The sequence below is a fragment of the Colias philodice genome, chromosome 27 (genome assembly GCF_061535455.1).
Source record: "Colias philodice isolate Cphi_HAF_F1 chromosome 27, ilColPhil1 Martin Lab GWU primary, whole genome shotgun sequence".
NCBI lineage: Eukaryota > Metazoa > Arthropoda > Insecta > Lepidoptera > Pieridae > Colias > Colias philodice.
Genome location: NC_143112.1, coordinates 3,814,597 through 3,830,760, shown reverse-complemented (window position 1 = coordinate 3,830,760; position 16,164 = coordinate 3,814,597). Strand labels below are relative to the sequence as shown.

General features: G+C 31.0%; 1 protein-coding gene across 1 annotated transcript in view; it reads right to left on the bottom strand.

Moving 5' to 3' along the window:
• The window catches only part of RyR (Ryanodine receptor), a 114,215-nt gene that overhangs the window by 76,231 nt on the left and 21,820 nt on the right, over positions 1–16,164 (bottom strand). Inside the window, exons 3-16 of the mRNA XM_089711982.1 lie at positions 15,196–15,345; positions 13,834–13,887; positions 13,335–13,352; positions 11,073–11,150; positions 9,477–9,595; positions 9,134–9,203; positions 8,357–8,556; positions 7,580–7,762; positions 5,298–5,469; positions 4,691–4,860; positions 4,010–4,134; positions 2,441–2,644; positions 2,084–2,253; positions 1,336–1,526 (exon numbers count right to left, since the gene is read on the bottom strand). Of these exons, the coding sequence (XP_089568108.1) occupies positions 1,336–1,526; positions 2,084–2,253; positions 2,441–2,644; positions 4,010–4,134; positions 4,691–4,860; positions 5,298–5,469; positions 7,580–7,762; positions 8,357–8,556; positions 9,134–9,203; positions 9,477–9,595; positions 11,073–11,150; positions 13,335–13,352; positions 13,834–13,887; positions 15,196–15,345 (1,904 nt within the window). The remainder of the gene's footprint in view (positions 1–1,335; positions 1,527–2,083; positions 2,254–2,440; positions 2,645–4,009; positions 4,135–4,690; positions 4,861–5,297; positions 5,470–7,579; positions 7,763–8,356; positions 8,557–9,133; positions 9,204–9,476; positions 9,596–11,072; positions 11,151–13,334; positions 13,353–13,833; positions 13,888–15,195; positions 15,346–16,164) is intronic.

Genomic DNA, 16,164 nt, shown 5'->3' with positions numbered 1-16,164 from the left:
AGGAATCAAATATACAAGTCCTTAGTTCAATCAATCTTAGCATATTGTATTCCTATCTGGGGGGGAGCTAACAAATCTAAATTCATAGAAATGGAGCGTGTGCATAGGTGTCTTCTGAAAGTCATGTATCAAAAACCTCGCCGGTTTCCAACGACAGATCTGTATAAACTATGTGATATTCTATCAGTCAGACAACTATACATCTTACTTATTACAATAAAAACACACAAAAAAACACCATTTATTTATACCACAGTGGAGGGAAGAAGAAGGAAGGAGGTAATTAAAACTCGTTGTACCAAAACTGTTTTTGCCAGACGCCAGTACTCAGCTAACTCAGCTTATATATATAATCATCTAAATAAATTATTTAACATTAATAGACTAACTTGTTGTGATTTAAAAAATAAAATAATGAATTGGCTAAAAACACTAAATTATGACGACACAGAAAACCTTCTTGCTACGTCATGCACTGTGTAATTATTACTTTTATATTATTTATTTAACTATAACCACGTGTAATCATTAGCTGGTAAATATTAATTGCTATTTAAATTCGTTCACTCACAAACTCGTGCTCATACATAAACCGAACACAACACACACACACACACACACACACACACACACACAACACAACACACAATACACAAACACATCACACACACACAATCATACACTCCACACTTAACTATTAATATTTAGTTATTAACAGTTTATTTTTTTCATGTAGATAACCTATTTTAAGTTAAGGAAGAGCGGGTCCTCCTGACACAGGTTTTATCTTAAACTTACTAGGAGGGCCCTACTACTCCAAATTGTGTAAAATTTAGAAAGGAAATAAACTATTTTTATTTATTTTTTTTTTTTTTTTAATTGATAAGTTTATAGATATAGTAGAACTTTACTTTAGAACTGTATGGAAAATAAGTAAACTGGCGAATGAATAAATTATAAGTCAATATAAACGTAGATCAATGGCAACGACAGTGAAATAATTATATTTTCAAAAGGCTGTGGCAATCATTGGTCTATATTATGACACAAATTATTATTTCAATCAATGCTATTCAAACAAAAGAATATAAAACAAAAAATATAGTGACGAAGATTTTAATAAACACATTATTAACAACATTTCTAGTCTATAGCGATTCGTCGAGAATCTCACAACTCCGTTACCGACGCAAAGCGAATAAATAATAAATAAATAAATACACTTTATTTAGCACCAAGTAAATACATGTAAAAAAAAAAAACACAACACATCCAACAGTTTGGCTCCTCCCTACACACAGCACTAATTTAAACTGTAGAAAACTAGAAACTTACCTAGATACGTGGTCAACTAATTGAGTCTGTAGTAATAGATTCTTCCCAGGTAGCAAATAGTCACAGATGTTATTCTGCGAGGATCTCACAGCGACTCCGTTACCGACGCAAAGGGAACACAACACGTCCAACACTTTAGGATCGCGACCGTGTTTCTCTAATAGAGAAATGATAACTTTTATGTGTTCGTCCTGGAAAGAAATTGTGTTGTTATTTTTAAATTATTATAAGCCAACTAAAATATATTACATAATTCAGACAATCGTAATTAATTGTATCAAAAAATATAATAAATATGTGAAGGTAAGTATAATTTAATTCCAATGAAACAATATTGAAATAATTTGCATTAATACCTACCAATGCGTTGGTTAATTAATTCTTGACAAAATAAGATCATAATATTATATCATCACAGTATTATATTATTCTACTAGCGGTCCGCCCCGGCTTCGCCCGTGGTACATGTTTACGTTTTCTCTACATAAGAACCATCCTCGTACTTCAAGGAATATATTAAAAAAAGAATTATCGAAATCGGTTCAGCCGTTCTCGAGTTATGCGCTTACCAACACATTTTGCGATTCATTTTTATATATAAGAGATATGTAAGTAATTGAATCCTACATTTTTACGGCATAGTTCATAATAGTGAAAACCTATTAATATTACGCAAGGCGTTCAATGTATCAAATACATGGTATCAAACATAATAATTATTAATATTAATTCATTATCCATTACTCACCCGCATCATATTCAAAGCTTCAGGCGAGTCAATCAACACGCAATGTAATACATCCAACATTCCCGTGCCTTCACCAGACGCTTGCGAGCCGAGACGCGAAAACAACCAATTCAAACGATTTGAATTCGCGAATTGAGCACAATTTGTGTGATTGCCCTTGATTATAGCAGCTGTAAATAAATCAAACATATTTACTTATTATTTTTTTTCGATAAAATGACAGATGTAAACTTTTTTTCTAACAATGCAATTCACGATGTCAACAACTTTCGATTTTACATTTAAAATATAATAAGATTGCATTGTTTTATTTAACAAATAATATTAATCATTAAAATATAATAAATAATTTCTTACCTAACAATTGATAAAGATAAACAGAAATCATATCCCAGCTTTGTCCAGATTCGTCTCCCGCCAAAAATCCGGCTAGGAATCCTTGTGACGTAATCACGTTTATTTTGTCTATAGCTTCCAAAATCAAATTTAGAATGCCCTCTTCTTGGAACAAATCTTGACGATTGCGGAGCGCGCGAAATCTGTTTTGTTTTTCTTCGTGTTCTAGAGAAAAAAAAGTATATTCAGCCAGGTACGTAAAATGCATGTACATTGTTTCTTTTCGTTTTGTTTTGTGGTTATAAAAATAAAAATCGTAAATAAGATCGAGCAATTTTGTTATTTTTCAGTAAAATATACATTTAATACAAGTTTCATTTAATGCTGTAGGTGTAACGCCGTATGTTTGATCAGCAAATTTATAAGAAACTGAACTTTAATTTTTACGTGGTTTGTCATACGGATCATTAAATTATATATTTTTATTTTACAGCATTAACATGGTGAAACAAATTTTATTTTTTTCGTCTATTATTTTTGCGTCGGATAAAAAAAATAAAGTTTGTTCACAAAAAAAAAAAAAAACACCGCCGCGCGGCGGTATGGAAATATATGAAATTCGAAATTCGAATTTCGAGTGGCGTACGTGACATGTTACTAGTACACACGGTCGCAAGACGCACTAACTATAAAAATTAAAATTATATTGTGATTATAATATGTTTCTTTAAGGTTTCTTTATTATAATATTATGTAGAAGGTCAGAAGGAAATATTATTGAATTTAGAAAATGCTTTGAGAAAAAGTTCGAATTGTTTGATGATGATGCCTCGAATCGTTTACGAAATATTATGTAGGTAATATTAAACAGAAGTGCAAAGCCTTCGCTACGCCTGAATATTTGGATATGGGGTCATTCAACTTACGGTGAGTTGTAGCTTTTATCTTACCAATAGATTAAACCACTAACCAAAGCTAAAGTAAGTACGAATCATAATAAAAATTAAATAATTTGGAAAATCCAAAAGTGCACGCCTCATAATTTTTTTTTAATAAATATTTATTAATTTTTATTTTTGTTTATTTAATAACAATTAAACCACATCGAATCAGACCCTGAAAAATGAAAGGGTTCTATTCCTGAGCATACTCAAGCGTAAGAGAAAAAAAAAGACTCGATTAGTAAAGTATTTCGGTCGCTATCGTGTTAACAAGAAAAAGGATCCGCACATACAGACGCACGGACGTCCAAGACAGAACTTTTTTAAACTGTTTTTTAACTAGTTTAAATAACAAAAATGACATCAAAAATATCATGAACGTTAAAAATAGTGTTTTTTCTTAATATGTGTGTGTATGTATTATCTTACAAGTGCAATGTATGATACATAAAGACATTTGAAGTTTGAAAAATCAGATGTTTTGCGCGAAGTGACAGTAGTACCTACCCACCTCAACGCTTCGCTTATGAGGCGTGCAAAAATAACGTCGACTAGCCAAAGGTATGAATTATAATATTATTTACGTTTTTCCTACTGAAATTATTATTACCTAACTAAAATCTGTCGTGATAAATTAAAATGTTCATACCCATATCCTCTTCAGGCTGTGCAAAATAGTTGATCAAATCCTCAAGGCACATGACCATTTCGCCCAAATTGACAGACGCGAAGAACATCGAGTGTCGTCTGTTTTCTTGTAAAGTTTCAAGGCCACTGAAATATGGTTTTTTAATTAGAATTTTATTGGTGTAAACGTTAATACATAGTTTAGTATTTTTATAATTTAAGTATTATTGAAAAGTATACGTATTGCTCATGATGTATTTCAGTTAATTTTTTTTATACTTTGGTAATTTTTATAAAGTTTCAATTTAATTACGGCACATGTTGAATGTTGATTTAAATCGTGTAGCAAAACAAATTACTTATTAATCAAAGTAAAATAGTTTCTCTAAGTAATTTTTACGAGTTTTAAATAATAAAATGTATCGCTTACCTATCTAATAAGATTCATATTATATTATAAGTACGTTATATATCTATACTTATACTTATCTATACTTAATACATATTATAAAGCTGAAGAGTTTGTTTGTTTGTTTGAACGCGCTAATCTCAGGAACAATGGGTCCGATTTGAAAAATTCTTTCGGTTTTAGATAGCCCATTTATCGAGGAAGGCTATAGCTATACAACATCACGCTAAGACCAACAGGAGCGGAGCCACGCGGGTGAAATCGCGGAGCGCACCTAGTATATCATATACTCACTTAATAAACTTGGTGAATAGGGAAGAACATTTCCTAATAACTCTAGCTGTTCTAGATTCTTCTTCTTGTGACCTAGAGAAGTCAAGACCGTCGTCCATTTTGCCTTCCTCGTGAAGGATGGCCTGTTTCTCCTCTACTTTACCTACACCTTTCTTTTTCGTTTCATATGACTGAAATATAAATGATAAAGCAATTTTTATGAATAAATGTAAATGCATATACCTACATATTATCTTTTCCAGGTTATATTTTAAATTAATTATTTAGATATTTTTATTGGCATTACAGTAATTTGAAATTAATACGTAAGTAATTACTAATTGATTATAATATTTTGTTTGTTTAGTCAATCGTAATAAGTACCTAATGGGAAACATCGTAACATCGTAATTGTTCAAAAAACTAATAAGAGCGAACGTATTTACTCGTATAATTTAGTTTTTGATTGATATTACTTAATAACTATCGAATTACTATGCAATTTTCGATAAATCTCTGTCATACGACGGTATAATTAATCATATAGTTATTAGTAGGTACTAGCGTCATTACTAAAGTTTTTTTTAATACAATTTTGTATACAAATGTTATTTATTAAAACACAAACCTTATAAGACAACCACAACCCAGTTTCAGAGTGTTGTACAATAACGGTAGAATCACCATACTTAATGATAGGAGCTCCAATAACTTCAAGATCCTTATCTTCAAGAACCACCTTCTGGTCATCTTTCTCTTGACGGAGGCAGAATGCGCAGGATGCTGTGGTCGCTTCCTCTCTGGAAAACAGTTTTTATTAAATGTAGTTTTAGTAAGTAGTAGTAGAGTATTGAATTTACTGTAGATTCTTCCCTAATTTACTGTAGATTCTTCCCTAATTTACTGTAGATTCTTCCCTATTAATATACTAGTTTAATAATGTATTATGATCTGCTGTTAATAGTAAAAGAGTAGGGGAGACCGGGGTTCGACGTTCCGATTTTGGAGTCGGAGGCAATATAAATGTAATAGAAAGGTTTAAAATCAACGATTCCTATTTTTAATGGTGCATAATTTATCCTTGTTTCAAATTGTAAACTTAAGTTCTTTGAAATAAGCATATATTATTGCTCAGGATATTTTTTCTGCAAAAAGTCGACAAGGAACAACTCACCCCACAAAGGGGCTGGTTGTTCCTCAGCTGAGGTAAGTTGTTCCGCTTATCAACTCCAGTCCCTAATAATGTAGTATTAGTTGGAAAGGTATTATATAAAATAACTTAGGTGTATAATTGAATATTTATTAGAGTTTTATTTAGAAAAGTACAAAATCTTAATGTTTTTTACAAACTTTTCAACAAAATTAAAAAATGTAATGAACATAACTGCAAACATACAATAATAACAAGTGTAGTTCAACCTAATTAATAGATTTTAGAATAATAAACATTTTTAATATTACTTAAGTACTCAATCAACTTCGACAATCGTTTGCTTGTCAAAAAAAAAACAAAATTATTAATTTTAATGAAAACACAATAAATAACAAATTTTAACATTTCGAGTTATAGTTTCTTAATTCAGTCTTATAGCAATGACTTTACTGAGATCAATAATCTAAACTTATAACCAACTCTGAAAAAACAGATCCATTTCAGTAACTTAAAAAAATATTCAGTGTCAATTTTGACAAACATAAGAATGAACATCTTCAGATTTCAGGCATTTTGAATGAGCCCAATTCTTACACATCACGCATTCAATCCATTGTTCACCTGGTCGTGAATTGGAATATAAATTGCAATTTATTAGACAATACCATTCCATGGTCTCTTGTCTCTTCTTCACTATCACTTCCATGATGATCTTCTTGCAGTAGTTTCCTTTTCACATTTTCTTAAACATTTGCGGATTTACTTGCCTCTTTATAATTTCGCTTGTTTTTACCAGTTACTTTATTCTTTCTGACTCTTTTTTCAACTTCCTTCGTCTTTATTTTACTATTGCTCTTTACTTTTCTTGCTTTTTCTTCAGCCAAAGCATTCTTTTCAGGCGTATCTGTCAGTATTGCTGATTTTCTTATTCGTCGCTTGGTTGTTAGTGTTACACACGATCTTGGCGGTGCTTTTGGTAAAGGTTTAATTGCTTCAGACTCAAAAGCTCAAATGAAACCTTGCCCCGTTCGGTTTTTCGTTTATAGTTTCTCATCCTAAAACAAAGTTTTAATTTTATTATTAACTTGTTCGTTACGGGGCAGGTTGTTCCGCGGAACAACTAGCCCCCCACCAGAGGAACTTGGAACCCCAAATTTCATTTTCTAAAGTAACATCCAATTATGATAGAATACGTTTGAAAAAGCCAAAAACGATATTAAAAAGTTAATCACTATAGTTTGCTCGACAGATAATAGCAAGTAACACACAAATAGCTAGAAAATTGATTGAAATAGACCAAAAAGTATGATGACGAAAAAATTTACTTACGTAATGTTTGAGTGTCACCAATCGAGTACCACGCTAACACGCGGGCAGACCGTCACTAAAATGACTGACGCAATGGCGCGATGATATGACATTTCGCGATGCACTTCACACTTATTGCTATCTCTTTTCTTGGCGTAGCTATTTCAATCGGAACAACCTACCCCCGGCACTTTGAACCCCGGCCTCCCCTACTAAGTATCGAAATTCTAGTCGTTTTATCTCGATTGCCGTGACTTACTGAGATGATGGTGGTTTACTAAAAACATTCTACAATCGTTGTTTCTTTTTGTTAATTTTAACAAACATACAAAATAGTTTGAAGTTATCATTTCGTCGTGTATGAAGCTGCTGAGGTCAAGACCATGTCAAGCCCCATCAAAATAGTTGAGTTTTAACAATATAGTGAAATGACAATAATACTACCGTACCTGCTAACCAAATACAGCTCATTCTGGTCATTTACCCCCAAGTATCGACCCGTAGTGATGTGCCGGATCCGCATGGGGTGGTACCAGTTGATGAAGCCACCAGCCCATTTAGTTCGGGCCAGTTCGAGCCGCCACAGAGATCTGGCTTGTGACATCACTGAACCGCCTTCGTAGACCACGATACTGGAATGGTAAGTTTATTTTGGGTGTTATGTTTTATTGTTTTGGTAGATTGAGTTTTATGACTAGCTTGTACGATAGTGTTTTAAAGCTTTGTCTTGCATATTCGATACATTATATTTGTTATTTTAACTAACAGATTCTGTTCCTTTACTTTTTATTTTATTTCCACTAACCTACAGTTAACCTTAACTAGTTTATTGGTAGTTTTACAATTCAAACGATTAAATATAATATAAATGTATCATATGAATTCTGAATCTTAATCTTTCTTAGCAAGTTACAGAATAATTATAACAGTAGTAGGTAAGTATTGCATTTTATTAAATGAAGTGCGTTTTACATCCATTTTAAATTCTATTATTTCTGAACACGTAGTACGTTTGTACGTAAAGTATTTGTTAAATAAAATAGTTCTAAAGCCTTTTAAGTTTTAACCATAACATGAATGTAATATTTTTTTATTGTCGATAGGGAAGCGCTTGACCACAATCTCGCCTGATTTTAAGCTGAGATGTGGTCTAAGATGGTACGCGCTTCCCTAGAAGGTACCTGTTACTGTACTGAATTCATATGATTGATCAAACGTAAACTCACTTCTGCCCCCCATCTTTACTCCAAGTACTAGGTATAGTGAGACACTCGTCCCCCCCATGGAAGAACCGTAGTACATCCCCTCCAAACACATAACCCACGTATTTCATACGGGATATACCCGTGCCGTACGGTTGTACCGACCAATGGGTGACGTGGAAGGACGCGTTCACTATGGATACTTCGTTTTCTTTTGTTGTGTGCTGGAATAAATCAATAGTTATGTAGGTGTTTGTTTTGAAGGCTTTTATCTAGAAAATATAAGGATAAATATATTAATGTGTATGTCCAGTTGTTCTCAAGTTTACCTATTACCTATTTGTTGCATTTATAAAGAAGAAGAAAAACAATTAGCAGTTTATTTTATAGGAATACAGATTTTGCTTACAAAACTCTAAGCCATCTTATCCTGTATTCATAGAGCGAATACACATACATACATAACATATCAATGAAATAAACATAACCTTATTTTTTGCATGTACGTTTGCATCACGTGAAGATAATATTTCCTTCTAGGGCAGATGCATAATAAATAACTAATGTATGTATGTATATATATTTATGGGCAATAACGAATATCCGTTTTACGCACACCCTTATACTTATTAATAGCATTTTTAAGTCCCACTAGAGGTATAAAAGTTCGCATAAAAGATTGAAGAGCTATTTGATGTCAAAGAAGCCATAAATGTAAAAAACCTCTATTTTAGAATAGCAGTAAATGTATATATTTAAAGGAAACAGTTTAAAGCTATTTTACGTATAAAATTAACTTACCAAGTATCTTTCAGTAGCAACTGATACCAGAATCAAGTCATCACCGACACGGACCTTTTCACCCTCAGATCTGAATAAATAAAATAATATTTATTATTTAGTTTACCTTATTTTGTGAGGATGGATGTGTATGTGTGTGTTTGTTACTCTTTCACGCGAATACTACTGAACTGATTACAATGAAATTAAGCACACATATAGAGGGTAACTTGGAATAACACATAAGATAGGTTTTATCCCGGAAATCCCACGGGAACTATGCGGGTTTTTTCATTGAAAGCGCGGGCGGAAAGCTAGTAACTTATAAACAATTCTGATTTACAATACACTTTTTCATGTATACCTCTGTTTGCTAGCTGGATGCAGGGTCCACCAGCACGCCTCGCCCTGCGAATGCTCTTGCAGACCCACGTCAAAGGCCAGCTTATCTTGAGATGATGACGTGGAGAGACAGGCTAAGTACTGAAAAAAATTTATTGGTAAGTTTTTTAAATAATATAGATATGGTATCGTTAATTTGCGTTTAGACCGCTTTGTGATTCCCTTATAAAGAGAATAAAGTATAGCAATAATTATTCTGTGTAAGTAGAGTTTTACTGTCTTACCACAAAAAAGTTAGTCAGGGTTTAACTTTAAGCGCGGGTTCTCTTTAATCTGGTTTTGTCGTATTTCACTTAAGCAACTATTAAAGTGACACATCGCTGGTTTAAAGTTAGACTTTATTTAGTGGTAAGACCAATATTGTTTAATTTCTGAATTTTAGTCTTGTTTAACTTTATAATATTGTACTTATTCCTTTCTTTTGAAATGTTATTGTTTATCAATTAATAAACGGTCCTAAATCCTTATGTCTTTAAAAGGCTCTGCTATACTTAAAATAATGATAATTTCTTTGCTATAAATTGGAATTCCATTTTAAATAACTGGTAGTAAAAGAAAACGTTATAAGACCTTTTTAATAAAAAATCTATTAGCATTTAGTCATTGATTTTAAATAGGCACGCAAAGCATGCTCCTGGGAAATTACGATCATTTAGTAAATTAAAAAGACTGATGCGAGTGAACTATTAATCAAATACAATTATGAATTACCGATGAAAGGCTTGTTTGTGCCTCATGCATTAATTTTATAAACTGATATGAATACAGTAGGTACCTACTGAGGAAAGAAAGGTTAGAAAGAAGAATATTTTTCTCAATTACAGAACCTATTTTATAAAAAAAACAACGACATTATTAATTATTATTATCCTAACTATATAGTTTACATTTATTTTGCTTTGGTTGACGTAAAATATTTGATTTGACTTCATTATAAAAGCTTTTTTTCACCGAGTTACATTACGCACCATGTTTATTGAAAAAATAGAGTCTACCTCTTCACATTTTTTTATTTCTTGTCTTTACTAAAATATAATTTCACTTAAACACTAGTTAGAGTAGTAACCCAGATCACCTATAAGTTATTCTAAAGCGCAATGCGGCGCGTTCAATATTGAATTTTAAAACTATTTCAAGGGCGCGAGAAATAAGATTATAGTTTAAGCTTTGTCGCTTTTTTAATACTAAAGCTTTTCTGACGTATTAGCCAGTAGGTAATAAGAATGAACGTTATTACTATGAGAGTAGGTATTTATTTGGTCAATATATCAGTATAAAATATAGGTATCTATCAAGAATTTGACAAAAAGGAAAGCTTATTTGTACACCTTTGTCGATAAAGTGGTTAATTAATAAAAAAAAAAATTAAATTACTTGCAATATGTAACAAATTATATGTTCTCATACCCACGTAATTGTAATCCGACAAATCGCGGATAAAACCAGTATTTTCGTAGTTTATATTTTACATATTAATAATGTAGGTATACGTGTAACGTGTCTAATTAGATATAATACTGTAAACATTCTGTTAATTGAATTACACAAATAAACTTACCATGTCACTGTTAAGATGGCGCAACAAAATAGCATTACCATATAGCAATGTTCTATGACCTGAGCCTGTGCCTTTTCCCTGTAAAAAAAAATAAATATAAAACATAGAACTTATCATAAATGAGGTAAATAACCAAAAACTACTAGAACTAGAAGATAATAGTTACTTTCCAACTACAAAGTCTATCAAATAAAAATTGATAAACTTAGTTCCAAAATTGCTTGAGAAAATATTATATTCGTTAATAATAAATAATAATTTTTAAATAACGTGTTAAAGTTATAGTAAATTGTGCAGTAAAAGTCAGAAAGTGTAGAATTCGATGGTTTATGAATACGATGTGATGATATTCAAAATATTAATTAATATGTTTGTTAATAAAATCATGGTAGCATGCAAATTCCGTGATCAAAGAATTTAGATGAAAACAATTATTTTATGTTTTAAGAATGTGTACGTATAGGTAACATTTGTATACAATATAAACAACAGATGTATAAAAAAGTGTAAACAATATCTGAGCATAATAATTTGAGAAAATATTCTTAGCTCCATCTAAAATGTAAATAACTAACACTAGGAGCGTTCCTTATTTCACACTGACTGATTTTCATCCATCTCAGTAACAAAATTTTCCGATCATTTGTATACAGAATATATTTAAAAAATATTTTCTTACCGCAGACAAAAGAAAAAAAATGCCGAACGAACTTATTACTTATGGTCTATTATAACCAAATCAGTCAAAAAACTAAAAGTTATAATATGAAATAATGACTAAATATTGCATGTTTTGCCCTCATCAATGTTTGAAATTGAATTAACGTGGACAATTTTTCAATAGCTAAAAAGTATTTAAGTGTAGTCGATACATAATACGACGGGTATAATATTATAATACGCAAAGGACTGACTGACTGAATTCCCCCCAAGATAAATAAAATAGGGGATGAAAATTTACCACGAAAAATTATATACCACGCGGGCAATCGTTAAAAGCAATTCATAAATTGGAATTTAAATTGAATAATAATAATGTTATTTGAATAAATTATTCAAACTGAATTTACATTCATAAATGTTAACATCTATGCTGTTATTTAATCTGTGACAGCTTTCCTTCTATTATTCTTCTATTATAGCTGATGTTAAACGGATGTTTTCCCGGATGCAAGTACAAATGGAATCTCAGATAGATTGAACGAATAGCTAACAACCTATATGTCCTGTGTTATGTGTAGGAAAGTGAAGCATTTTGTTTTGATTTCGTCGAGAGAGAGATAAATCAAATTTAATCGTCCGTATCTTATTAAAATAGTAAAGAAATAACTATAATTATTGAACGTATTGTATTGTTTGAAGTGAAACTTTTTTAGGCGCGTTGAGAGTAAAATTTCAAGGTCGCGTCATGACAAAAACGTCATGGAGTAAGGCGATGATTTTAGTATCTTTGAATCTTGCCAAAGAAGTTTCACTTCTGACACGTGTGCTCGGCACATACCTACGCTCTTTTTTATTGATATGAAACTCGATATAGAAGATAAATGATTTAAAATGTTTTCGAGCAATACAAACTACGGATTAATATTACTTCTACTTATTACCATGAAAATTAATAAAAACTCTTGATAATTAAATTTTGAAAAGCGCCATGAATAAAATTAATATGAAGTGCCAAAATAAATAGTGATTATTATTAGACTAATTTTGTACAAAAGATTTTGAAATAACTATTTGCCAATAAAATCAGTGATGAGTCATGCAAGTACAGTCGAGACGAAAATATCATTTGCTTTTTAACTTTTTGTTTACTTTTTACATTTATTTTATTGGAGATTTATATCATAATGAGTTAAAAGTTTTAAACTTGCATATTAATATATTGCATAAGTTCATAGATCTGTTCATTTATTGGTTAAATATTATAACAAATTACCCAATTTACATATTATATACAATAACAATCATGTCCTATATTGTTTTGTCCTGAATTAAAATTGTAAATAAAAGCTTATATAAAATTATTATAAAATATAAAAATAGGGCTGACGTTTTACAATCAGACGATGCATGTAATAAAAAAGTTTAGTTACTTTAAGCACAACTTTAAGTGATGTTCTTATCTTCATAAAAACATTAAATGCAATAAATGAACAGATATATATTTTAACTATTTATTTGAATTTATTCAATTTTAACTCTGAATGATATAATCGTCACGACTAATATTTTACCGCGTTCGCGCTTGTTTCGTATACTCACTAACAAGTTTTCTTTGCCCTGGAAAATTTAAACACGAAAGCAATACGTAAAACGGGAAAATTAATTACAAATGAAAACATATATTACATGTTATAATAATATAGAATGCAATTCTCAATCAGAATTTGAATTTTTGAAAAATTATATTGACTTGGATAAATTCTTTAGTGTTTATCTTATTATATACAAAAATAAGTGAAAACATAAGTGTCATTTGGAAAGTAGAAAGTTGGCTTGTAGAAATCGCTTTTAGCGATAAATCCATCCCCTTTAGATTTCTTGATAAATGTTAGATGTATTATTCTTATTTATCTTTGAATATCTACCACACAGAATTCAATTAAATAAATAAATAAACACTAAAGAATTTTCCATACAAGTGTATCTCTTGAAGAGTTTGGAAAAATTATAAAAAGTGAAACATTTGTCTAAGTAATGTACATATTTGTTAAACACATAATTATTATTAAATAATAATGTACATTTGTATAATACTTACGGTCTCTGAACCAGCAGCTGTTACCAATTCTTGGAGAGCTCTTACTGATAAAGCCTAGAAAAGAGAAATTATTTATATAAAAATATGTAGGTATATACATATATAGTGAAGTCCCGTGTCCCCGTAGTGAGGTAAGGGGCAGATGCATTATTCATACATCTGTTTCACTGATCGATTTTCTTTAGGGACAAGTAGGTGATCAGCCTTCTGTGTCCTGCCAGACCGAGACATTTTTTTTTCTTCGTCTCCTCCGGGAATCGAACCCTGGACCCCTCGGTTCTACGCTCAAGCGCCAACCACTGTACCAAGGAGGTGGTAAAAAATATTTATACTTACTAATTAATAGTACCTTGTTAAAATCATTCATCTAAACCGTAGTCATTATACATACCCGGAATAATTTACGCAATCTATCCCAATTTAAAATAGAGCACATGAAATATTTAATGATTTCTAATAATTTTTGTTTCAGATCACGAGAAAAAGGAATAAAACACTGAACCTTTCAAGTATGCAAAAAAATTGGCCACCTAACTATAAAGCTAATAATCCAGCAATTCACTCTTTATATAATTCTTGTTCCGAAGAAAAGCAATCTTATCTTTTAGGGAACATAAAATTTATAATCTAGCCTAGCATATTATAGTGGTTTCGCTCATAACTTCTTCTTATTAGGGCTAAATGGAGAAATGTGTTTGTCTAGCCATGAACTATAAATGAGTAAATAAACAAACCATTATTGAAGTTTTAATTACTTTGGCTCAAATATAAAAGATATTTATATATATGGAACTATATTACAGAATATTAATGAAAGCTGCTATCGAATTTTCGAGATGGAGGACGAGGACGAGGCTATCGAGGACTTGAAGGTCATTGTACCCGAGTTATTTCTTAATAGTAATTATAGAGTTCTTAGAAAAACCCTGTTATGTAAAGGGATTGTCGATTGTACTTTTACAGTAATGGCAATGTTACACTACAAGCAGTCTTCATGTTTCGGATCTTATTTTCATCGAGGGAAATTAAACCGTGTAGCAGCACATTAAGGTATGTTATCACTTTTAATCATATTCTACTTTTATATCCAAATTATATCTAATGAGTTGCTGTTTAATAAACTTTTATCAACACGTGTATAGATGACTAGAATAGACTTTACATTTCCGAGATAAGCTTATATTCGAGATTGCTATAATGTGCGTAAAATTACTTTAACATTAGAGACGATTCTTTTGCTAAATAACTTAACTACGCAATTTCATCTGCTCTCCAAAACAATACTTTTACTGTTTTTGCTACTTTACTGAGTCGATCTTATCGATCGCATTATAAAAATTTATAAATAAACAATAAACATACCTGTTCAATAACAAAAACACACTGCGATAGATCGGGTGGTATGTTCTTATCGGCGATGTTCTCCAAGAAACAGTGCCGGTTACCGAACCCCTCGGCTGCCAGGCAGACCCTCTCTCCGGTGGCCGTACAAGACAGGCACACCATGTCTTCCTGTAGGAAATATTGTTAATACTTTAATACTCGTTTAGGTCTTGTTGATAACGATTAAATAAATATTTTTAAATAAGGAGTAACAAATTTCAAATAGCGACCCTGACTTCCTGTAGTTTCGTGATATATATTTTTATATAATATTGGTAATTTTAACTTTTTTATCTGTGTGATAAGCTAAATGAACATGAAATGAATATCACCTGTAAAACAGGACATCATTGAAAAAATATTAGGAAACTTTCTAGAATTTGAAACCTTTTTTTCGATGTGGGAAGAGCGAGAGACTTGATAATAGAGCATTCTTTTTTTGGGAATGTTGAACAATAACATCAAACAAAATATTTATGCTTTGATATTATATTATGATCTATTTATTTTCCATGTGTTTAAGATTTCACTACTTTTCTGAATGTAGAGAGAGCCAGAATTTTAATAGAAACATAAACTTTGTGTCACTTAAGAACTATGTAACTCAAGAATTATGTCATCCTCTAGAGAAGATTAGCCAAGAAGATTGAAAAGCAGGTAAGAAAAACACTTTGTGTGATATACCTTACAAATAAAATTATTATGGAACTTATAATGAAGCTTATATAATCCTACGAACTTTTCCCAAAAAGGTAATGTATATAAATTTAATATTGATTTAAATGTAAGTACCTATAAATAAACAGAAAGGTACAGTAAACAGATGATATATATTTAAATTATATGGGGATCATCTAGCCAAAAGGGTGAGTAAATTATTACATAAACACATACAAATATTTATGAGTCAATTCCTTGCTCGTTCCTTGCAGCTGATGCCAAATTTTA